Here is a 25,284-nt window from a genome sequence, read left to right as displayed (position 1 = left end):
GGACACACACACAGGGGGACACGCACACAGGAGGACGTGCACACAGCACAGGGGGACACTCACACAGGGGGACACTCACACAGGGGGACATGCACACAGCACAGGGGGACACTCACACAGGGGGACACTCACACAGGGGGACATGCACACAGCACAAGAGGACATGCACACAGCACAGGGGGACATGCACACAGGAGGACATGCACACAGCACAGGGGGACACTCACACAGGGGGACACTCACACAGGAGGACATGCACACAGCACAGGGGGACACTCACACAGGGGGACACTCACACAGGGGGACATGCACACAGCACAGGAGGACATGCACACAGCACAGGGGGACATGCACACAGGAGGACATGCACACAGAACTCTTATACACAGGAGGACATGCACACAGCACAGGAGGACGTGCACACAGGGTGACACGTGTGCACAGGAGGACATGCACACAGCACAGGAGGACGTGCACACAGGGGGACATGCACACAGCACAGGGGGACATGCACACAGGGGGACATGCACACAGGGGGACATGCACACAGCACAGGGGGACGTAAACACAGCACAGGGGGACATGCACACAGGGGAACGTGCACACAGCACAGGAGGACATGCACACAGGACACTTACACATCACAGGGAGACATGCACACAGGGGGACATGCACACAGCACAGGGGGACATGCACACAGCACAGGGGGACACTCACACAGCACAGGGGGACATGCACACAGAAGGGACACGCACACAGCACAGGAGGACGTGCACACAGGGGGACATGCACACAGGACACTTACACAGCACAGGGGGACATGCACACAGGAGGACATGCACACAGCACAGGGGGACATGCACACAGGGGGACACTTACACAGGACACTTACACAGCACAGGGGGACATGCACACAGGAGGACATGCACACAGCACAGGGGGACATGCACACAGGGGGACATGCACACAGGGGGACATGCACACAGGGGGACATGCACACAGGGGGACATGCACACAGGACACTTACACAGCACAGGGGGACATGCACACAGCTCAGGGGGACATGCACACAGCCAGGAGAACTTTGTTGGATGGGGTGACCCAGAGCCCATGCATCTGTCTCCCCCCTCCCACACATCACGTGTGGCGGTCCTGGTGTCTTGGCTTCACTCACCGAGTCACCGGATGCTGAGACACTTCTAATGGTGCGCTGCTCCCTGCTGGCCCCTCCACTCTTCTCGTCCGTCCCAGGTGATGTCACAACGCATACAGTACAAGCACCTGGGATGGACGGGAGGAAGGAGGGGCCGGCGGGCATGTAATTCAGCCGCTGCAAGTGGCCTCTCATATGGTCGAGTCTGGGCCCCTAATGTCCTCAGGCCCTCGGGCAGCGTCCGAGTGACCGACTGGTCAGTCCGCCCCTTGCCGCAGATCAGAATCTAAAAGAGTAAAAAAATGAAATGAATATAGTAAAGTAAAATAAAATAAAAGTTGGATGATAAAAGCTGATCATGATGAATGATGACGTTTTAAGTGTATAACAAAAAAAAAAAAAAAATTGTGTTATAAAATGTGTGTTAAGTGAGGGGGGTTGCAAAAAGTAACACTAACCACCTAGGCTTAAACACCTATCAAAAAGTGACTAGGTGATAAAAAACATATTGCAAATAAGTGGGTGTATATATTATGAAATGAAGTAACTGGTAAGTAGTAAGTGATAAAAAAAAAAAAAAAAGAGTTGAATAGCCTATATATATATAAAGGTATGAGTGTTTTTTTTTTATTATGTATAAATGACAACGGTTCCAAAAATGTGTCAAAAGCGTCCGATGTGTAAGCCATAATGTTGCAGTCATGATAAAAATCGCAGATTGCCGCTATTACTAATAAAAAAAATAATAATAAAAATGCCATAAAACTATCCCCTATTTTGTTAACGCTATAACTTTTGCGCAAACCAATCAATATACACTTATTGCATTTTTTTTTTTTACCAAAAATATGTAGAAGAATACATATCATACTAAACTGAGGAAAGTATATATATATATATATTTTTTTTTTGGAGGATATTTATTATAGCAAAGAGTAAAATAAAAAAAAAATTGTTTTTTTTTTCAAAATTGTCGTTTTTTTTTTTTTTTGTTAATAGCACAAAAAATAAAAACCGCAGGGTGATTAAATACCACCAAAAGAAAGCTCTATTTGTGGGAAAAAAGGATGTCAATTTTGTTTGGGAGCCACATCGCACGACTGCGCAATTCTCAGTTAAAATGACGCAAATCGAATTGCAAAAAGTGCTCTGGTCAGGAAGGGGGTAAATTCTTCCAGGGCTGAAGTGGTTATAAAATAGTGTGAATATGCACATGCATATATGCGGGGATTTTCTGCCACACGTGCTGTTCATACACCAGTACTGGGTACAATCATACTATAATGAAGCAAAGACACTGATATGAAGTGTGAGGACAGCCAGGACAGGAGATAAAGAAAGCTGGCTCCTGGGAGGAGGCTGGGAGGGCTTACTGAGTGGGAGGAGACAGGAGAACGTCTGGGGCAGAGCAGCGCTGTGATTGGTTGAGGAACACATATGAGTGACAGCCCGCACACGTGAAGTCTAGCAGAGCTCACTCACTTGGAAAGAGCGGATCAGTCTATCATGGACAACGACGTGATGAACACTAGCAGCGAGGTATGGACGCCTACACCTATTATTATTATTTTTATTATTATCATCATCATTCCACTGATCACCTTCTCATTAGAGGAGATCACATCAGGATTAATCAGGACTCCTCCTAGTCTTATCTGAGCAATCAAATGAGATTAGATGAGGTTTTGTTTTTACAATCTTTCCCATGCTGGGGAAGTTGTAGTAAAGCTTTGCAGGTCATGGTGGGCAATGACTGCAGCAGATTGTGTACCCCCCCACCATGTAATGATTGCACCCCATACATGGCTGCAGCTTGGTATAGATTGGTATGGTCAGGGTGGGCTCTCAGGAAGTCACACCTGGTGGGCTTTTCCTGGACAATTTGTTACAAGTGCAGCTTATCTACACATCATTGTAAATACAACTTCTACCAGTGCTGCTCATAGGATACAAGGAGCTCCATGGACTGGGACTACTTTCTCTGGTGTCTTCAGATGTTCCATGGTTTGGGGTGATTAAAAAGTGTGTTTCCTAAGGAATACATAAGTATGTGTACATTTAGTGTGTGTGTGTGTGTGTGTGTGTGTGTGTGTGTATATTAAGGAATATTTAAGTATGTAAATATTTATTGTGTGTGTGTGTGTGTGTGTGTATATGTGTATATATGTATATGTGTGTGTGTGTGTGTGTGTGTGTGTGTGTGTGTGTGTGTATATATATATATATATATATATGTATATATATATATATATGTATATATTCTCTAATGCAAAAAATGTTTATGTAATTGCTCTTCAAGACCTAAGGCCCCTTTCACACATGCGGATGAAATACGGGCATACGTTCATCCCTATGGGATAGCGGGTGTCTGCGGATGAACATCCGCAGACTCCCGATTTCCTCCGCTACTGTCCGATTCTGCAGACGGAGGAAAATCCTATTTTTCTATCCGTCTGCAGATCGGATGAACACGGGCACGCGGTCCGTGCTCATCCGATCCCCATAGAGAGCAGAGAGCTGACAGGGCGGTCCCCGCACAGTGTGCGTAGACCGCCCTGTCCACAGCCGGCTCAGCGGGGACAACGGAGCAATCCGCACTGAGCGAGCGGATCATCACGGGGCGGATCATTACTGATCCGCCCTGTGTGAAAGAGGCCTAACAGTGTAATGTCTTGAAGAGCAATTAGATTAAAACAAAAAAAAACACATTTTTACATTGGAGAACATGTGTCTCCCTATTTTTTTTTTTTTTTTTTTTTTTCTCTTGGATATCGGGGGAAGATTGGGAGCCCACCCTGACATTTAACTCCTGAAAAAGAGGAAGTAACCCACCCTATTTTTGGAGGTGTGTGTGGTGTGTTTTTTTTTTTTTTTTTTTGTGTCCCTGTTAGTAAAAACAGGCGTCATGAATCTCCCTGTTTTATCAATGAGAAACTCCTTAAGTATTGGGGTTTCCCCAGAACAGGATTTGAGGGGAAATCTTCCAATGGGGACATTCTGTTCCATTCTGGTGACAACCAGGGATTGTCACCAGTCAGTCTCTCCCTAGTTGTCACCAGTCAAAGCAGGATGAATTCCCCCTCAATAGGACAAAAGTGACAAAACAAACCTGTCAAAAAAAAGTGCTGCTTTCCAATTCTTGGGTGTGGTGGCTACTATTTTTCCTTTATTTTCTCCTAGTGGTTTTTTTTCTCCCCCAGCTCCCTTTAAACAGACTAAGCTGTCCAGGCAATGTAGTGGTTAGGTTAGAGGAGCTCCTGGCTCTTTCAGAGAAAATTAAGACCGTAGCTACAAATACTGTATCTGCTGACTTTTAGGGCACTTACCTGTGCCAGGTTACTAGTGTTGTGAAAATTATTGCAATGCAGAATGACTTCTGAAATTATGTAATGTATTCATGCATTTCTGAGCATGCGCGGTCACTTACTTTTTTTTATTTATTTATTTTTTGGTCGAATACTGTACTGATTAAATGAAAATTGTTTCGGACTGTTATGGTATGAGAAATTTTGATGCCTGTCGCTTCAGATAATTTGGCATTAGTTTGATTGGCTCTTGAAAGCTGTGTACTAACGAACAGATTATCAGACGATCTCTCCAAAAACCGTATTTCTTGCGTTCACCGACTGACACAGCTCCTTTCTTAGACCATTGGGTTGTTACGCCACCTTCAGGTGAGGACTGGCATAACATTTTAACGTAAAAGGGCAGTCCCTTAGGTAGCAAACCCTCAGCCTGCTACTGCAGCCTCAGTTTATTTTTTTTTCCTGCCTAGTGAAGAAGGACCTGGGAACCCTGCGGGCCCATCAGTCCGTGGATTTTTCAGCAGAAGTTTTGCTTTTTGTGCAAGACTAAAGATCCTGTGATCTGTCAACAGCCAGCTGGGTGACAGGCTGGATATTCTTATCCTTGTAGCCTCCCCAGTCTGGCCAGCGAGCGTATGCAGACCAGAGCTCTGCACGACATGCCCCCAGCTCCAGGGGCGGCTCGTGAGCATAATGTTCCGGGGCACACATATGACCGGGCTACGGATGTCTGCATCAGTGTGCCGGGCCAGCAGCCACCCTGTACTGATCGAGTGATGGTATGTCTCCCAGCTCTTCAGGACTGGTAAGTACAGCTCTTCCTGCCTTGGTGGGCATTCCCTGGGAGGGTGATTTGGGGGTGCCTCACCTCCCTCTCTTCTCTCCCTGTCCCTATCTTCCCCACCCTTCCCTGTGGGGGATGCTGCATGGGCTGCTGAGCTGTGTGTGTGCCATAGACGGGGGCTCTCTGGGGGGACTGTGCTGGATAGCTGTGCCCTGGATGTGTAGGTCTCTCCCCTGAGGTGTCTGGAGGCTGTGTCGATCGCTGTAGCTCTGTTTCATCACCATTTCTCTGCATGTTTTCACTGTCCCTCATGGTAAACGGTGCTCGTGGCCAGTTTCCTGTAGTCCGGCGGCCATTTTCCCTGTGATTATGTCCTTTATACTGGATGCTCGGCGGCCATTTTATTTAACCACTTCCCACCCGGCCAATGTACATATATGGCCGGGTGGGAGCCGCCTCCTTCTGCCTGTTCAGGAACGTCCTTCAGAAGGAGGGGGATCGCGCATGCCCGCGCAGCGGCGCGATCCCGATGCGCTCATGTCACCAGGACATGGCGCATCTCGGATCGACAGGAGGGCTCTGTGATTGGCCCTCCTAATCACATGACGGCCGTGTCCAATCATGGCCGTCTTGTAATGTAAAACAGCTGGTTGCTAGGCAATCGGCTCTCCTCTCCTCACACGGAAGTTGTCGCTGAGGAGAGTAGATCGCTGCAGCCGGCTGGTGATCAGTGTGTATGAGCTGTTTTTACAGCTTTTTACTCACTGATCACTAGTCTAGTGTCAACGCACAGTGTAAACACACATGTATCCACAATACAAGTCACCACACATGTCCCCAAAACACACATGTCCCCAAATAGACATGTCTCCAAATAAAAAACACATGTCCCACTAAAATCACATGTTCCAATGATTATCTGCACACATGTACATGATCATTTGCGTACATATGTCCGTGATCACACAAACCAATCATTATACACTTAACGCAATTTTTTTTACCAAAAACATGTAGCAGAATACATTTTGGCTTAAATTTATGACAAAATTAGATTTTATTGGATTTCTTTTAAAATAGAAAAAAGAAAATAGAAATTTTTTTAAAAGCTGCGCCAACAAAGAAAACAGTTTATATTAGCTACCCTAATGGAATATAAAAATTATGAAAGTTATAAATTATCACTTTCACTATACATTAAATGAAGAAAGAATAACGAATATTGTGATTTCCCAGCTGGAGAGGAAGGAAAGAACAAAGTTCATCAAAAGTCCATAAGAAATCCTCAGTTGCGATCCTTATCAGAACACCACGGTGATTCCACTCAAAAAAATGCACACAAGTGCCTGTCACCAAGAAGTGAGTGCGCTTACCAGATGGAAGCTTAATCAAAGCCTTGTATGCAAATCCTCAACTTGTGTTCATAGATCAGCTAACTACAGTGAAAGGCAGCGTTCACATAAATATGTATCTCGTTCAGCGATCCCAAAAAATGCTATCAATGGATTGCTATTTGCCTTTGCAGGATTGAAAACGTTGGGACCCAGATCTGAGTGCCATTGTCAAGTGTGATTTGTTTTTTTCCTTCCTTATCTGCGTTCCAGATCTATCTTAATACTGAGCCCAACGAGTACACAATCCAGAATGGGACCTTTTCACACTCTGTGCTGAGGTAGTCCCCAACAAGGAAGGGGTCCATCCAATTTTGGACCTGAAAGCCCTCAATTACGTTGTAAAAGTACAGAGGTTCAGAATGGAATCAGTTTGCTCAGTAGTCGCTGCACTCCATCAAGGGGACTCCCTGGCATCTTTGGACATCCAGGATGCGTACCTGCACCTGCCCATATGCTTTCGGCATCAGGTTTCGCAGTTGGGTTAGCCCACTAACAGTCTGTGGCTCTCCTCTTTGGTTTGGCATTAGCCCCCTGAGTCTTTACCGAGGTATTGGCTCCTGTTTTGGCGTTGCTGTGACACTGTGGGATCGCGACCGTGAGTTGCCTACACAACCTCCTCCTGAGAACATCTTCCACCTCAGAGTTAGAGGAGGATATGGCAATCACCATGCAGACCCTGAAAGAATTTGGGTGGCTGTTGAACCTAAAGTCAGTGATTGTACCGACTCAGCGTTTTGGAGTTCCTTGGCTTACTGCTGGACTCCACAGAAGCGAGAGTTTCTCCCTTCAGACAAGCTGCAGACTCTCAGAGCTACAGTAAAACTGCTGATGACCCGCAGATGGTCGTCACTACGCTTCTGCATGTGAGTCCTGGGAGTCATAGTGGCCTCCTTCAAGGCAGTACCGTATGCCCAGTTTCATACCAGAGTCTTGCAGAAGGAGATTTTGACAAAATGGGACAAATCTCCGTTATCCCTGGATCGACAAATTCAGGTTAGTCAGGGATTCCCTGCTCTGGTGGCTGAGGTCCCCGGCACTTCGGTCCGGGAAGTCATTCCTACCTCTGAAATGGACGGTGATCACAACAGACAGCCTAACCGGCTGGGGTGGAGTAATGGATGTTCAGTTGACCCAGGGCCTCTGATCGGCAGCTTGGATTCCTCCACCGACCAATCTGCTCGAGCTGAGAGCGATCAGGCTATGCCTCTCCACATGGTCAATAAGACTTCAAGGGCGTCCAGTCAGACAACGCCACGGCAGTGGCATAAGTCAATCAACAAGGAGGAACAAGAAGCTCGGTCGCCCGCACGGGAGGTCGCTCACATGCAGAGTGACATGTACCGGCCCTTTACATCCTGGGAGTGGAGAACTGGCAGGCGGACTACCTAAGTAGCCAGATGCTGGACCTAGGAGAATGGGCGTTGCATCCAGAGGTGTTCAGGCTACTGTGGCTGCGATGGGGCACACCAGATGTGGATCTTCTGGCCTCCTGTCTCAATTGGAAAGTGCTGAGATTTGTGTCCAGGACGAGATCCTTGGGCAGACGCACCAGACACACTGGTGGCTCAGTGAGATCGGTACCAGCTGATCTATGCCTTTCCTCCGCTGAAACTGTTACCATGTCTGCTCCACAGAGTGGAGGCCGAGGGGATTCCAGTAATACTGATTGCCCCAGATTGGCACCAGCGTCCCTGGTACGCAGACCTAGTGTGCTTGGTGGTTGTGCTTGCTGTCTCAAGGTCCGATTCTCCATCCTGCTTTACCATCGTTGGTTTTAACGGCATGGCTATTGAGAGCCAGGTGTTGAACCGGGTCTTTTGGACTTAGTGATCCCATGCTATATGCTGTGCTACTATGCTAAGAGCACGGAAATCTTCTTAGAAGATGTCATTGTACCTGGAAGGCCTACATCTCCATGTGTGAGGAGAAAGGATGGTCGACCAATATATCGGCCGATATTTGCTGTTTTTTTTGATTAATCGGCATGGGCCGATTGTGCTGTTAAAAAGGCCGATTAGAACTACAGCGTGACTTGCAAATGACTTCTCTAACAGAAGTCAATGCAAGTTGCTGGAGTCTTCAGAGAAGACTTTGCTCTTGGCACACTGCCCAGAGAGGAAACAAGGGATACAATGTTTACACTTATGAATTAACTCAACTCAGTGTGTAGGAGTTCTCCGTTTAACCACTTAAAGACAATCTTTTCTGACACTTGTTGCTTACAAGTAAAAATCCTGTATTTTCTGCCAGAAAATCACTTGGAACCCCCAAAAATTATATACAATTTTTTTTTTTTTTTTTTAAGCAGAGATCATAGGGAATAAATGAGCAGTTGTTGGAATATCTTATGTCACACTGCATTTACGCAGAGCTCTTTCAAACGCTTTTTTTGGGGGGGGGCGAAATGCACTGATTTAAAACCGTAAAGTTAGCCCTTTTTTGAAAAAAAAAAAAAAAAAAAGTTTGTGTGTGTGTTAGTTATATAAAAAATTTTTTATCTAAATTATACATACAAGTAAACTGGAGGTTTGTTTTGTTTAATGTTTAAATGTAAGAAATTTTCTGTATTGCTTATTAAGGCTGCTTCCACACTGGAGCAGGCAGGCATTGATGGTAAAACGCTGCTAGTTTTAGCGGCGCTTTAGGGCCGGTTCACACAGCGAGCCGCGGCGAGGCGTCTCCGACTTACCTCGCCGCGACTTGCGGGGAGCTCAGCGGCGACTTGCAGAGGACTTCTGCATAGAAGTCAATGCAAGTCGCCCCCGAAGTCGCCCCGAAGTAGTACAGGAACCTTTTTTCTGAGTCGGAGCGACTCGAGTCGCTCCTCTCAGAACGGTTCCATAGTACTGAATGGGGGCGACTTGCGGGAGCGAGGCGAGGCGAGCCGTGTCGCCTCGCGTCGCAGTGTGAACCGGCCCTTACCGTAACTTTAGCGGTGCTATTCGGCTGCTAGTGGGACGCATATAACCCAGCTAGCAACTGAGGAAGAGGTTAAATGCGCCGCTGCCAAATCACATTGCATGAGTGGTGGAGCAGCGGTATACACTACTCCAAAGGTGCTGCTTGCAGGACTTTTTTTTTTTTTTTTTTTTTTTTTAACATCCTGCCAGCGCATCGCCTCAGTGTGAAAGCACTCAGGCTTTCACACTGACTGCAGGGGAGCCGTTTTGCCTGAAAAATGCCCCAGTGGGAAAGGTGTCTGTTAAATTTTGAGATGGGGGGGAATAAAATCGGCCTAATATATCGGCCCAAAAAAAATCGGCATCATATATTGGCCATTGGCCGCCGGGATTTCTAAATATTGGCATCGGCCAGAAAAAACGCATATTGGTCGACCTCTAGTCCACGCTCCTTCTAGATCCAGGATCCTGTTTCTACAGCAAGGAGTAGACCAGAAATTGGTTTTAAGCACCATTAAAGGACAAATATCCGCTTTGGCTGTCTTTTTTTTTTTTTTTTTTTTTTCCTGTGACCCCTGTCATCTTTCTAGTGAACACTTTTGTTCAAGGGGTCCGACATATAGCTCTTCCGGTGCGTCAACCGTTACCCCCACTAGATCTGAACCTAGTGTTATCGCCTGGTGTTTCCCACCCCTCGTTTTGGCACTGCTTGGGGATGTCCCAATGGTCTAAAAGAAGCGGTCAGGCGGTGAATGTAAGAAAATAGGATTTTATTTTTTTTTTTTTTTTTTGGTACTCATCGTAAAATCCTTTTTTCTGTAGTTCACCGACTGACATAGCACCCTTCCCTCTTATTTTTGTCTAAGTTGTACTGCTTGTTTACGTACTGAGGCTGCAGTAGCAGGCTGAGGGGGTTGTTACCTAAGGCACTGCCCCTTGGGCGGAACTAGAAAGATCTAGTTTTTATTATCACATGTTATGCCTAGTTCTCTCCTGAAGGTGGTCTAAGAAAGGAGCTGTGTCACAGAGAAAAGGATTTTACAGGGAGTAAAACAAATCTATTTTTTTTTTTGTCAGATTTTCTCATTTGTGTATACTGTCCTCAAAATGCAAACACAAATCTGTACACTATTTACCATTAATGTACTGTTCCCTGTGCTCCTGGTTTTCTTGAAATATTTCTTTGAGCACTTTGGTTTTCTCCAACACTCCAAAGACTTGCTGGTAGGTTAGTTGGCTTTGGTCTAATTTGGCCCTAGTATGTTTTATATATGTGAGATAAAGACCTTGAATGGCAAAACTTTCCTGGTAAGGACAGATGTACAATATGTAAAACTTGCATACATTGTCACTGACCATCTAATAGTGTAGGCTGAGGACACAGAACTTGGGAGAAAGTGGTAAGCTGACCATACTGTACATCCTACACTATTCTTGTACAATTTCCTTTTTAGATCAGGGCTCTCAAACTGCCGCCCTCTAGTTATGAAACTACAAGCCCCATCATGCCTCTACCTGTGGGAGTCATGCTTGTTACTGTCAGCCTTGCAATGCCTCATGGGACTTTTAGTTTGGCAACAGCTGGAGGGCCACTAGTTTGAGACCCCTGCTTTAGATTTACTGTCAGTTGTGTAAAGCCTCCCTGATTTGATACAGATTGAAAGTGTTTAGGTTTGACCTCACATGTCTTTTGGTAACTCCAAAAGAAATATTTGTACAAAAAATTGTGTGATGTATAGCCAGCCTTAGCAGCGGGTACATGTAGGTACTTTGGGAGGTAAGTGGGCTGTTAAAGCATGCTGTATATTATGGCAGGAGCTGCTTCACTGTGTGAAGGTGGCCAACTTGGTAGAGGATCAGGGCTTTCTTACCTGAGCTGTCCTGAGAACTGGGATTGAAGAAAAATCAACTAGCAGCAGAGGTTTAGAAATTGCAAAATGATGCAGGAATATGCATGCACTGCAAGTCCCCAGGCCCAGTATCTTCATCCGGCAAGGAAAAGTAGTGCAGCATTTAGTAGCAGCAGTGGCTTGGATCTTTTCTGCAGATATAGAGCTAAGACTGCAAGTTGCCTAGGCATAGAATATGTGCTGCCATTTCTGGTACGATTTCAGTGCAAAAAGTTTTTTTTTTGTACTAGGGCACAATTGGCATTTCCTTTTTCATACATTATGGGACACGGGCTAATAGTCAGTACCTACTGGTTTATATGCCATCTCTAGGTGAATGGACACTAGAAGACAGTCTTGGACCGAAAGTGATCCCCCTATATAACCCCTTTCATAAAGGAAGTACATCAGGTTTTGTTTTTTTATCAGTTTCTGCAAAGTGGATAGGCATGTCTATTTGAGCTCTGAGCTCCAGATTTTTAGTCCCACAAAAGGTTCTTAAATGAATCAAGGGATTGAGGATCAGGTCCATTTGACACTCTAGATGCTTAGATAAATGGTACCCGAGCCTCGCAAAGAAGACAAGATCCTGTGAGGTTTTGCCTGTAATGTGACCTCTGTGTGCTGGACCCTGCGAAGTGGAATACTGGACACCACAATGCTAAGGCATTTCTTCAGGGTGCTGTACGGGTCCAAGGGAGTGGACCCTAAACATGAAAAGGGTACCCAGTCCTTGAAGGCCCTCAGGTGACAGGATTAGACCATGATGGGTGAAGATTGGGCTTTTCATTTCTAAGCTGCCCTGCGCCTGGACGGGGTAAGGGAAACACCCTTATTTAGTTATTGTGGGCTGTCCCAGTGGTTGTAACAATCAGTCAAGCTAGCTAGAGGCTGGATACCTGTGTGCGGTGACCAAGTTTTGGGCTAGCTGTGGATGTTTGTAAAGTATACCCCTTTTTTTTTTTTCCTTGAATGGATGGTTGTGCACGAGGTGGCGCCAATGCATAGCAGTTTGGTGGACATGGGGCACACTGCTTCACTCAGAGCCGCGCATACGCTGTAGTCTATTCTGGGCCTATGAATATTTGCGTTGTATGCAAATACAGAAGCGCCAGTTTACTGTGACCACACACGCATGCGCAGAATGTCCAGTGCACAGTCGGCTGTGTATGCCAAGCATGTGGTGCTTCCATAAGGCAGCTGTGGGAGACAGAGCAGGGTCCAAACCAGGCATTTTCAGCTGCTTGTTTCTCCTTACCCGGGTCACGTGAGTTACCAGGTGTTGCTTGGCAGGCTAAAGTGCGTAGCAGGATTGCATAGGGGCTTGGTAAGCCCTATTAAAGGGTCTCCCTTCAGAGGTGTGTTAATGCTGCACCCAGCTACCCCCTATTTGTGGCTTGTAAATGTCTTCAAAAAGAGTGGGACCAACACTACAGGGAAGGGCACACCTAGGTCTTCAGTAGCTCCTGATGAACCTAGTTGTATCCCCCTGAAAGACTAGAGGCTTCCTGGCAATCTGAGCCGCTGCATCTATCTGGTATGGTGCCTACAGTCAACGCTGCTTCTTCACCCCTCATTAACAAGGATTAACTGTCCTTGGCCTTTGCGGGGATGGAGCGCATGATTGCCTCCATCCTGCAGAGTGGCAAGAAGTGTGACAGATCCCCCCCCCCTTCCCCTGAGCCTCCTAGTTTGGAGCATGAATGGGTTGATGGGGGAAGAGCTGCAAGCTTAGGATTCTGTGGAGGGCCTGGCAGATGTCTGCTGTTGAGCAATCTGGACGAGATCCAGTTGGTGTCTGCCTCTGTCACAGGCTTTTGATCCAGTCTCTTACCGAGATGGTTCGTTCTGCCTCTTGCAAAGGTTATTGAGCCCCCCTAGTCCTCTTTGGGTACACTGAGGCCTCTTCAGGCCGCACAAGCTTTCCTCTTACACGCAGCGTTGGAACAGGCAGTGTATGCTGACTGGGAACATCCTGACAGAATTTTTGTTCCTAAGAAGCTTTCCCTTATATTCCATGGATGAAACGTTCATTAAGAAGTGGAGCATGCTCTCAAACAAGAACTTGTCCAGTGGATAACGCACAGGGCTTGAAATAACCTGTTGACAAGAAACTGAAGTCATTATTAAAGGCATAAAGTGGTTCGGGACAAGTGGGGTCACCTCAACTAAATACCATGGTTACAAGTTGGATTTACAGGGGGATTCTCCATCAGGTTTCGAAGATCCAGTGTTCCCTTGGATCGTCAATGTACAGTTTCAGGCACTACATCGTTTAGTGCATCAAGGAGTGATTGTACAGGTTCCTGTATCCGAAAGGGGTGTGGGGTTTTATTCAGTTCTAGTAGGTGAGGTTGAAAAAAGACTCAAGTCCAACCTATGTGTGTGATTATGTCAGTATTGCGTTGTATATCCCTGTATGTTGTGGTCGTTCATGTGCTTATCGAATAGTTGAAACTATCAGCGCCCCCCACTGAGACCACCACCTGTGGAAGGGAGTTCCACATCCTTGCTGCTCTTACAGTAAAGAACCCTCTACGTCAGGGGTTGACAAATTTTCTTGGAATCTAGGAGCCAGCTAAAAGTTAGGAGCCAGGTCCGTGACGGCGATCTGGACCTGTCCCTGGCCTGACATGGAGACGAGTGAGGGGAAGATAGCCCCCAGCCCCCCACCTATCTCCAAGTCATTGCCCATAGCTCTTAGAGGGACATTTTTAAATTGCATTTTAGTGTAAATATGAGATGTGAGGTCTCTCTGACCCCAGATCTCATATATAAAAGAGGACCTGTCATGCTTTTTTCTATTACAAGGGATTTTTACATTCCTTGTAATAGGAATAAAAGTGACACACATTTTTTTTTTTTTTTTTAAAAGAACAGTGAAAAAAATAAAAAAAGTTAAAATAAGAAAAAATTGTTTTAAATGCGCCCTGTCTTGCCAAGCTTGCGTGCAGAAGCGAACGCATATATGAAAGCGGTGTTCAAACCACACATGTGAGGTATCGCTGCGATCTGTAGAGTAAGAGCAATAATTCTAGCCCCAGACCTCCTCTGTAACTCAAAACGTGCAACCTGAAGATTTTTTTAAACGTCGCCTATGGAGATTTTAAAGGGTAAAAGTTTGTCGCCATTCCATGAGCGGCCGCAATTTTGAAGCGTGACATGTTGGGTATCGATTTACTCGGCGTAACATTATCTTTCACAATATAAAAAAAAAAAATTGGGCTAACTTTACTGTTGTGTTTTTTTTTTTTTTTTATTAAATAAAAAAATTTTCCCCAAAAAAAGTGCGCTTGTAAGTCCGCTGTGCAAATATGGTGTGACAGACAGTATTGCAACGACCACCATTTTACTCTCTAGGGTGTTAGAATTAATAATAAAAAAAAATATATATATATATATATATATATATATATATATATATATATATATATATATATATATATATATATATATATATATATATATATATATATATATATATATATATATATATATATATATATATATATATATATATATATATATATAATTTTTTTGTTTTGTTTAGGGGTTCTAAGTAAAGGGATGGAGAAAGACTGGCCCATTAGCATTGTTGGTTGTAATTCCAACGTCCACCACAAGAGGGCGCCAGATTCCAGAAGGAACCATAGGATCACAGAAGGCCTCAAAGCCGGGGGCTCAATTACCGGCCGCCTGCGGCGCGGCCCGACGCGATCGCGCGGGGGGGGGTCCACGGAGACGGGATACCCCCAGCTATGCTGCCCCAGGCGCAAGGTCGCTGATTCTAGTCGCCAATGCGACCGGGTTTTGTCGAGCACTGCTCTACGTAGTTTTAAGGTGAAAACTCTTCTAATTTTAATGCGTGGCCACGAGTCTTAACCTCCCTGGTGGTATGATTATTTCTGATGCTGAAAGCAGTACAATTTTGCATGGAAATTTGGCGTCTTATATTGTAGGCCTGTAATTCTTAGGCATAAATCATTTAAATCTATCTAGTCTAGACTTCCCGGTTTATGATAAAGTTTGAAAAACAAAATCCTAAATTTTAATATAACTAAATAACTAATATAATTAAAAACATTCAATGTAATCAAATCAAAAACACTGAAATGTGCTCAGTTGCAGAATTTTCACTGTCTGTCTGACATATTTCCCCACAAATCACTATCGCTCAATTCTGCAAGTGATTCTAATTGCTCTTTTCTAGCTGGTCTAAAACCACTTTTGATGTAAAGGGACGGTTTTGGTCGCTATGGACAATCTCCAGTTTCCAGGCAGAACAGAATTTATAATGTAAAACTGCATGCAGGGCACTGGGCAGACCACTAGGGACAAAAGGGATGTAAAATTGGTACAATGTAATCTGTAAGATTAGTGTACTGTATATGTATTGTGTTTTACTCTTTAAATTTTGCGCCATTCTCCGTGCGTTGCAACGCTTGCAGGGAACGGAGCTTTGCTCCGTGATCGAGCAGAGGACGGCTCACACAGAGTGGGGAGATATCGCAGGAATCCTGGGGACAAGATAAGTAAGCTGTACCTGGATCCTGCGATGCAACCCTGAGTGTGGCTCGGGGTTACTACACTCGGGAATACCGTCAGGGGGGTTAAACTCCCTTCTGCAAAAAGTTTTATCCCTATTGTGGGGTCAAGTTTGCTCCTTGATCCCTCTCCTTCCACATTCAGTCATCTGACTTTTGTTTGGCAGGGTGTCTCCCTCCCCTCAAGGCTATTGCTCTGAGACATCCCAGTAAGTAATGAATATTAGCCTACCTCTGTGTCCCATGATGTATGATAAAGAAAATAGGATTTTTTTCATCGTACTTACCTGTAAAATCCTTATTTGAGTACATCACGGGACACAGATCCCTTTTTTTTCTCCCTTCGTCTTTCAGGACAGCACCTGGAGAGAGCTCAGCTCCACCCACTTTCCCAGGAAACACTGCAGATCACTTTAAAAGACCGGACACTTCCACCATGGCCTCAGTTGTAGTGTTTCCTCCGGCCATGGTGGAAGCGCTGCAGGGAACCAAGGGATGCTGCGCTCTCTCCAGGTGGGGAGGGTTTGAGGCATGCCACTGTTGCGCGGTTGGTACAGACCTGGCCAAGCTTCCTCCCTTCACGCGCGGGGGTCGCTTCGGTGCCCGCTCTCCTTCATACCCAGGGGGGTCAGGCTGTGGAGGTTCCTCCTTCCTTAGACCGGCGGCTGGGTTTGGTACGCGGCCGAGATTCATATCTCGCGCCGTTCGTCAGGCTCATGCCTTTCGGGTCCGGATGGCGAGTGCGTCATTTCCGGCCGGGGGCGGAACTTTCGTCGGCGCGACGCGGCTTCCGGTTCCGGCCGCTGGAACGCAGGGAGAGGGGGCCGGTCTCCTCGGCTGACATCACTTCCGGGAGGCGCGGAATTCAAACAGATAAAGCGCCCAGACGCCATTCGATCCTCACTGACGATGGAGGAGGATCAATCGGCGGTGGCAGGAGCAGGAGCCACAATTGTCAGCCAGGCTCAGGTAAGCAGAGACAGCGGTCTCTGTCATTACTGTTAGAGCTTGTTTGTTTTTTCTCCCCTCCTGACTTGGGGAAGCCTGCAGCATTGTTTTTCCTAGAAATGTTATGTAGGAATAATGCTTTCAATGTTTGTTTAGTGAGTCTGTGGGGGGATTCACTGGCTGAAGAGCAAATAGAATGTGAAATCAGTTAAAATCTGTTCTATTTGGCAGCATATCTTCCTGTGTCTACTTTGTGTTTTGTAACTCAGGTTTGGCATCTTTTTTCTTGGTATATTTCAGAAAGCAAAAGAAAAGACCAAGCATGTGTCCCCTCCTAGCAAGAGGAGGTGCCCATCATGTAGAAATGTTCTAAAAGATTCTTGGACTAAGGTGCTATGCAGGTCCTGCATAAGCGACTTAGTCAACAAAGAAGCAGCCTCCAGTACCCCTGCGTCTCAGCAGGGAGAGCTACTAAGTTCTTTCAGGAAAGAATTATCAGACACTTTTGAATCTTTCCGGTCTTATTTAGACAGACGCCCAGCTGCGGGCGGTAGCTCAGCGCCCCGTTCTCACTCATCAGCACCTGCACTTAGGGGGGGGCAGTGACTCGGAGGAGGAGGAACAAGCTATGTCCTCTGTTTCAGAGGAGGAGGCAGAGGAAGCAAAGGAGGCTTCCGCTTCTTCATCCCGGTATAAGTTATCCTTGGAGGAGGTGGATGACTTACTGAAAAATATCCACATGACTCTAAATATCACAGAGGATAAGGCCCAACTGTCACTACATGACAAGATGTTTCAGGGTTTGGGCGAGGTGAAACGCAGAGTTTTCCCTGTGCATAAGTTTCTATCTGAAACTGTCAAGAAGGAATGGAGAGACCCTGAGAGGCCTCCTTTCTTTTCTAGGTCTCTCAAACGCAGGTTCCCCTTTGAGGAGGATAGCTCACAGGTGTGGAACAAGAAACCTAAGCTCGACGCAGCCTTTTCCCAGGTCTCAAGGAATACGGATCTTGCGTTCGAGGACATGGGTATCCTCAAGGATCCTATGGACAAAAGTGCTGATTCCCTGCTAAGGAAGGCCTGGGACTCAACATTAGCAAACCTCAAGCCAGCAATGGCTTCAACTGTAGTAGCCAGAAATTTAGAGCACTGGCTAGAACAGCTAAAAGATCATATTGAGGCAGGAACACCTAGAAAGGATCTGCTCGATACTTTGCCTGTTCTCTTAAAGGCAGTAGGGTATATGGCGGATGCCTCGGCAGAGCCAATTAAAATGTCAGCCAGGTCCTCAGCCCTTATAATCTCAGCCCGTAGGGCCTTATGGGTTAAGACATGGGCAGGAGATACTGCCTCAAAAGCCAAGTTATGTGGTCTTCCGTTCGAGGGAGACTTGGTATTCGGCCCTGACCTCGAAGCCATTCTGGATAGAACGGCTGACAAAAAGAAGGGTTTTCCTCCTAAAAAGGTGATTCCCCAGAGCACAAAGAATTTTCGTGCTTTTCGAAAAACCTCTGAGACCAAAGAGACAGGATATAGGAGGCCCTGGAAGCCTCAGAGGGGAAGGGGCAAGTCGGGAGTGTTCCGTCCCCCCTACCCCGAACCCAAAAAACCAGTGACAGTCTTCCAGCTGTGGGAGGGAGGTTACAGGCCTTCCTTCCGCAGTGGAAGTCAGTGACGGACAGTCTGTTTATCCTCAGTATAATAGAAAGGGGTTACAGACTGGAATTCGATCACTCCCCTCCCGCACGGTTTTACGTAACCCAGGCTCCTCAGGACTCAGAAGTCCGTAGCCATGATCTCTATTCTGGGGGAACTGATGCAGCAAAAAGTGATCATGGATGTTCCCCCCGAGGAGAGGGGATTGGGCTGTTACTCACACATTTTTCTTGTAAAAAAAAAACCATCGGGCAAATTCAGGCTGATCCTGAATCTGAAGGTTTTAAACAAATCAATCAAATACAAAAGATTCAGGATGGACACAATCTTCTTGGTAAAGAGTCTTTTGATGCCAAACTGTTTTATGGCGTCCATAGACTTAAGAGATGCATATCTCCATGTGCCCATGGCCATAGCTTCACAGAAGTATCTGAGGTTTGCACTCAGGATGGGAGGCTCGGTGATGCATCTCCAGTTCAGAGCTCTCCCGTTTGGTCAATCCTCATCTCCAAGGATATTTACCAAGATCGTAGCAGAGGCCCTAGCCCCCCTCAGGGTAGAAGGTATATCAATCGTTCCATACTTGGACGACCTTCTAATCTTTGCCAATACAAAACAGCTATTGGAGAGGGACCTGGGGAGAACAGTAAGACACTTAGAGGGCCTCGGATGGCTAATAAACAGGGAAAAATCAAGCATGATTGCATCCCAGTCGATAAAATTCCTGGGGTACACCATCTACTCCAGGCAGGAAAGGATTTTTCTACCAGTAGAGAAGATAGAAAAGGTCGAGTGCTGTGAAGAGGACCCAGACAAACCTGCCTATCTCTGTCAGGGCAGCCATGTCTGTGTTGGGCCTCCTCACATCATCCATTCCCGCGGTACAGTGGGCACGCTTGCATGCAAGGGAGCTCCAACAGGCAATTCTGACAAAGTCCTACGGGGACTCCCTGGAGAAACAATTCAAGATGCCCCCTCAGGTCCAGAGAAAGCTCTGGTGGTGGAGGGATCACTCAAATCTGGACAAAGGTCTACTTTGGTGTTTTCCCGTAGACCTGAGGCTGACTACAGATGCAAGCTCCTGGGGGTGGGGTGCCCACCTAGAAGGGCAGATGGCCCAGGGGAACTGGACAGTCAGGGAGTCCAGGAGGTCCTCCAACTGGAGGGAACTCAGGGCCATTCTGCTCGGGCTATGGGCCTTCAAGAGTGGTTCAGGGACTCCATGTCCAGATCCTTTCCGACAACACCACAGCTGTATCATATATAACAAGGCAGGGGGGCACAAGGAGCAAGGTACTGCTATTCTGTCATGGGCAGAGGGCAACCTGAGGTCCATATCAGCAGTGCACCTCAAAGGGGACCTGAATGTGGTAGCAGATTTTCTGAGCAGGGAAAAAGTTCGGGAGTCAGAATGGAGTCTGAACCACGAAGTTTTTCAAGAGCTGACGGTGAGATGGGGCCTACCTCAGACCTATTTGCGTCACGAAGCAACAACAAGGTGAGGGCCTTCTTCTTTTTAAACAGACAAGATCAGGCAAGCGGACTCGATGCCCTAGCACACCCGTGGGATTTCCACCTGTGCTACGCTTTTCCCCCCTTTCAATTGATCCCTCTGGTTCTAAAGAAATTGCAGGGGGAATCCACGAGTCTAATCCTAGTGGTCCCCTTCTGGCCCAAAAGGTCATGGTTTGCTACCATACAGAGGATGGCGGTGGGACCCCACTGGGTTCTTCCGCTTCGAAAGGATCTCCTAACCCAGGGACCTCTTCAGCATCCGAACATCGGGCAACTCAATTTGACCGGGTGGTTACTGAGGAGCAAATTTTGAAGAGAAAAGGGTTATCTGATAAGTTAGTCACAACCCTCCTAGGAAGTAGAAAAGATACTACTAGGGCAATTTATTTTAAAACATGGAAACGGTTTAACTCCTGGTGCCTATCAAAGGAATTTCCTCCCCAGGAGATTTTTTCAGTTCTTGAATTTCTCCATGAGGGCATGGAACTAGGGTTGGCAGCCAGTACCCTAAAGACACAGGTGGCTGCTTTATCGGTTTTCCTTGAGAGACGATTATCTCAGGAACAGCTTATTATTAGATTTTTTTAAAGCTCTGGCCAGAGCTAGGCCCGTGCCATTTAAGTTCTTCCCTAAATGGGACCTGTCCTTGGTTGTACGGGCATTGACAAAGGAACCTTTTGAACCCCCAGCGACTCTCAGGTTGTGGTCGCTTAAGTTGGTCCTTTTAGTGGCCATTACATCTGCTAGAAGAGTAAGCGAACTACAGGCCTTATCAATAGTGGAGCCTTTCTGTTGCATATTCCCGGACCGGGTTGTTCTTAAAACTGACCTGGGCTTCCTTCCAAAGGTCTCAACAGCCTTCCATAGGACGCAAGAAATAGTTCTACCCACCTTTTGTCCTTCACCTGCAAACGCTACAGAGAAATCTTTCCATACCCTAGATGTTAGAAGGTGTCTATTACACTATCTAGAGATCACAAGTGAGTTTAGGAAGTCAAACTCCCTTTTCATAGCGTTCTCAGGACCACGGAAGGGCTATAGTGCGTCCAAAAATACTATAGCTAGGTGGCTACGAATGGCTATTAGGGAGACCTATAGTGCATCCGGGGTTGAACCCCCCCCGCAGGGGTTGTCTCCCATTCTACTCGGGCAGTAGCAACTTCCTGGGCGGAAAGAGCAGGAGCCTCTCCGAATCGAATCTGTAAAGCGGCTACGTGGACAAGCTTCACCACCTTCACACGCCACTACAGGTTGGACCTGCTCTCAGCATTCAGACCAGGCGTTTGGCAGAAAGGTTCTGCAGGCGGTGGTCCCTCCCTAGAGTAAGTACTCTCTTATCTCCAGGTGCTGTCCTGAAAGACGAAGGGAGAAAAACCCTAGTTAGACTTACCGGTAACAGTATTTCTACGAGTCTTTCAGGACAGCACCGATGACCCACCCTATATTGTGCTTGATAAATGTGGTGTTATTGCTATGTTTTCTGCTTATTTAATTTCAGCATGGCGGAGGTACTCTATGAACAACTGAGGCCATGGTGGAAGTGTCCGGTCTTTTAAAGTGATCTGCAGTGTTTCCTGGGAAAGTGGGTGGAGCTCCAGGTGCTGTCCTGAGACTCGTAGAAATACAGTTACCGGTAAGTCTAACTAGGGTTTTTTTTTTTTTGAAGATTCAGATCTTGCTACAAAACTGATGTACTTCCTGTATGGGGGGGGTTATATAGGGGATCACTTACTGTCTACCAGTGTCCATTCACCTAGAGATGGCGTATAACCCAGTAGGTAATGGCGATTAGCCTAACTCTGTCCCATGATGTACTAAAAAATTAGTAAGTAATTCTGATGAAAAAAAAATCCTATTTTTCTAGTATTTCTTCTTGACTAAACTGCGGCTCTGGAATCCAGAAAACTGCACAAGACATAACTTTGCTCAGAACACAGCCTTGAGGTAACCCGGCAAAGGCTAATAAGATACTTTGTTGGCGTTCTTCTCACACCCCTATTGGAGATGGGTGCAGCTTGGAGTTTTCTACCATGAACATTGAGGCAATCTTATTAATTTCTGGATCATTGGTGTATGGGACCTATGTGCATGTGGGACCATGATGGTTCTTCCTCTTCTAGAGACTTTACCGCACTGATACATGGCCTGATTGGGGGTTGTGACCTTATCTTCCCTTTCACCAAAGGTTTGTTGCTGGATGTCCCATACTGCTTTCTGCTCTTAGGGCTAGTTCACACTACATGCAGTCCAGTGCGTTTTTTCTGCATCAAAAACGCATGTAAAGTAGGTTATATGGTTTTCAATGGCATAGTTCACACCAGTCCCTGCAGTTCCAGTGCTTTCCAGAAAAGTAACATGCTGCATTTTTCCTGGACTGTACTGGAATGCTAAAAGCATCAAAAACTCACGGCAACACACGAACACCCATGTTCTTTAAGGTTAAGGGGGATGCACTGGAACGCCTCAAACGCGCATGCAAAAAAGGATCTGAAGCGCGTCCGGCCATTTCTATGGTGTGAACTGGCCCTATAGGTTTTTGTAGGCTTTGAGTCAGATACAAAAATGTATATACAAACAATTCAGTACATTGCATTGATTATAGTGGTTCTATAAGTAGTTTGGATGGGGTCATGTTCTGCTCATAATACATACAAGCCCCCACCCCCTGAACGTGTTTGTGTGTTTGTGTGTTTGTGTGTGTTTGTGTGTTTGTGTGTTTGTGTGTTTGTGTGTTTGTGTGTGTTTGTGTGTGTTTGTGTGTGTTTGTGTGTTTGTGTGTTTGTGTGTGTTTGTGTTTGTGTGTGTGTGTGTGTTTGTGTGTGTTTGTGTGTGTGTTTGTGTGTGTTTGTGTGTGTTTGTGTGTGTGTGTTTGTGTGTGTTTGTGTGTGTGTGTTTGTGTGTGTTTGTGTTTGTGTGTGTGTGTTTTTTGTAATCGCTGATACCAATTACAAATGCCTACCACAACTGTTTTTTGTTTTCACTTCAGCTGTCAGCAATGGTACAATGCATTGAAAAGTTATTTACAAATGAAATAGCTTTATAATTTTGCACTTTTTCAATGTGGAATGTGTAAATATGCATAAAAATATTCACTAACAAAGCAAACAAAAATTAATTGTTTACAGTTTTAGAAAAAAGAGGTAAACAAAAAAGCAGGAAAATAAATAAATGGAGAATAGGGAGTAAATTAAGGCTCCATGTACACTGGAGCTCAAAAAAGCTTTCTGGACGGCAGATTGCTAGCAGAAAACGCTGGTTGAAAAACGTGACTTTATCAGCGTTTTGCATTGCCGTTAATGCACGTTTAGCAGCATTTGCCTCTATTTAAAATCAATGGTTCCCTATGGGAGCCCATTCATTTGAAGTCTCGCCAGAAGTCAGATCATCGTGATCCAACTTGTGTGCTGAGGATGAAGGGGAACCACCGCCAAAATTTAAAAGTGGGGTTCCTCCCCCTTGGATGATACCAGACCCTTCGGTCTGTTATGGATTTTAAGGGGAACCCTCTTCCGTGAAAAAAACGGTATGGGGTCCCCCCAAAAATCCATACCAGACCCTTATCCGAGCATGCAGCCTGGCCAGTCAAAAAAGGGGGTGGAGACAAGCGAGCACCACCCCCCCACCCAAGCACCTTGTCCCATGTTGAGGACAAGGGCCTCTTCCCGACAACCCTGATCATTGGTTGTCTGGGTCTGTGGGCGGGGGGCTTATCAGAATCTGGGAGCCCCTTTAATGAGGGGGTCCCAGATCCTGGCCACCCACCCTATTAATATGGGGGTACATTGTACCCCTACCCATTCACCTTGTCAAAACACACTCCACAGGTTTTTAAAGTAATTTATTAGGCAGCTCTGGGGGTCCCTTCCGACTTTGGGGTGTCTTTTCCCTCTTCGTGCTTTCTGGCTCCTCCGCTATCTTCCACTCTTTTGCTAGCGGAGGCCCAGTCTTTGACTTCTTCCCTCTTTTCTTCTGATGTTGACACGACCTCTCCTGCTGTAATGCAGTGTGAGATCAAGGGGTTAAATGTGTTCCCTCAGTGTGCATCTCCTGGTTCTGCCTCTCCTCCTTGCGATCGTAGGTTGCCAGTGAACATGGATTCCATGGGCAAGCCGCCGTAGCATGCCTGCTAGGCTACAAATGCAAAGGGACATACGGGTACTCCCTTTTTCACACCCATACCATTCTGCCAATGTAAATTGGCATGGGGTGGTTGGCAAGTGGTTAAAGACTAAACCTTTTTACTGACATTTGTTGGTTTCACGTTAATTATATTTTGCTAGAAAATTTACTTGGAACCCCCAAAGTTGGTGTATAATTTTTTTAAATTTTTATCTTAAAGTAATTGTAAAGGTTCATGTTTAAAGTGGTTGTATACTTAATTTTTTAACTTTTACCTACAGGAAAGCCTATAATAAGGCTTACCTGTAGGTAAAAAAAAATATCTTCTAAACCTGTACGGTTTAGGAGATATTCCCCTCGGTATGCGCCGCTGACTGCAGCGGCGCATGCGCACAAGGGGATTCTCGGCCTGAAAATCCGTCAGTGGCCGGGCGGAATGAAATCTCCCGCGCACATGCGCGGGAGTGACGATATCGCGGCTCCGGCAGAAGAAACGTAGAGGGAGCATGTCTGCTCCCTCGGCGTGGATCGGGCCAGATGACGGGGCCTCGTTCTAAGGTAAGTATTTCATAATGCACCGCATACTAGCTCATTATGCCTTTTGCTTTGCAGGTTTAAAAAAAATAAAAATGTGCGGGTTTACTACCGCTTTAAAAGCAAAAAAAATCAGACTTACCACGTCTGTTGGTTTGCAGCATGGCCCCCATCCTCTTCTGGGGATCCCTCAGCAGCACTCCTAGCTCCTCGAGTGCCCTGTCAAAGCGCTCTCCCTCGGGACGCTCCCCTGTCCTGCTGCTGCATCTATTGACAGGACTCAGCCTGAGTCATTGGATTTGATTGACCGCAGCGGTAGCCAATGGCTGCACCACTATCAATCTAGCCAGTCGGGACCAGCTATAGTTGTGTGCACTGAAAGAGGTTTTTCACCTCAATGCATAGAATGTATTGAGGTGAAAAACCACAAGTGTTTGCATCCCATTTAATACATAGAATGCATTAAAATCAACTTCCGACTTTACAACTCCATTAAGATTTATTGCAGTTTGTTGCATTTTCTTATGTGTGTATTGTAAATGGCTG

The 25,284-nt window shown here is 46.1% G+C and overlaps 1 protein-coding gene across 2 annotated transcripts in view; it reads left to right on the top strand.

The window, feature by feature from the left end:
- Window positions 1-2,623: 2,623 nt before the first annotated feature.
- Window positions 2,624-25,284, top strand: part of DND1 (DND microRNA-mediated repression inhibitor 1) — a 49,228-nt gene continuing 26,567 nt past the window's right edge. For both annotated transcript variants that reach the window (XM_077474144.1, XM_077474143.1), the window contains exon 1: window positions 2,624-2,692. In XM_077474144.1, coding sequence (XP_077330270.1) covers window positions 2,660-2,692 — 33 coding nt within the window. In that variant the 5' untranslated portion in view covers window positions 2,624-2,659. The remainder of the gene's footprint in view (window positions 2,693-25,284) is intronic.

Source organism: Lithobates pipiens, unplaced genomic scaffold (genome assembly GCF_037356315.1).
Source record: "Lithobates pipiens isolate NorthernLeopardFrog02 unplaced genomic scaffold, aLitPip1_a1.2 Scaffold_8, whole genome shotgun sequence".
Lineage (NCBI taxonomy): Eukaryota > Metazoa > Chordata > Amphibia > Anura > Ranidae > Lithobates > Lithobates pipiens.
This window is presented reverse-complemented; position numbering and strand designations above follow the sequence as displayed.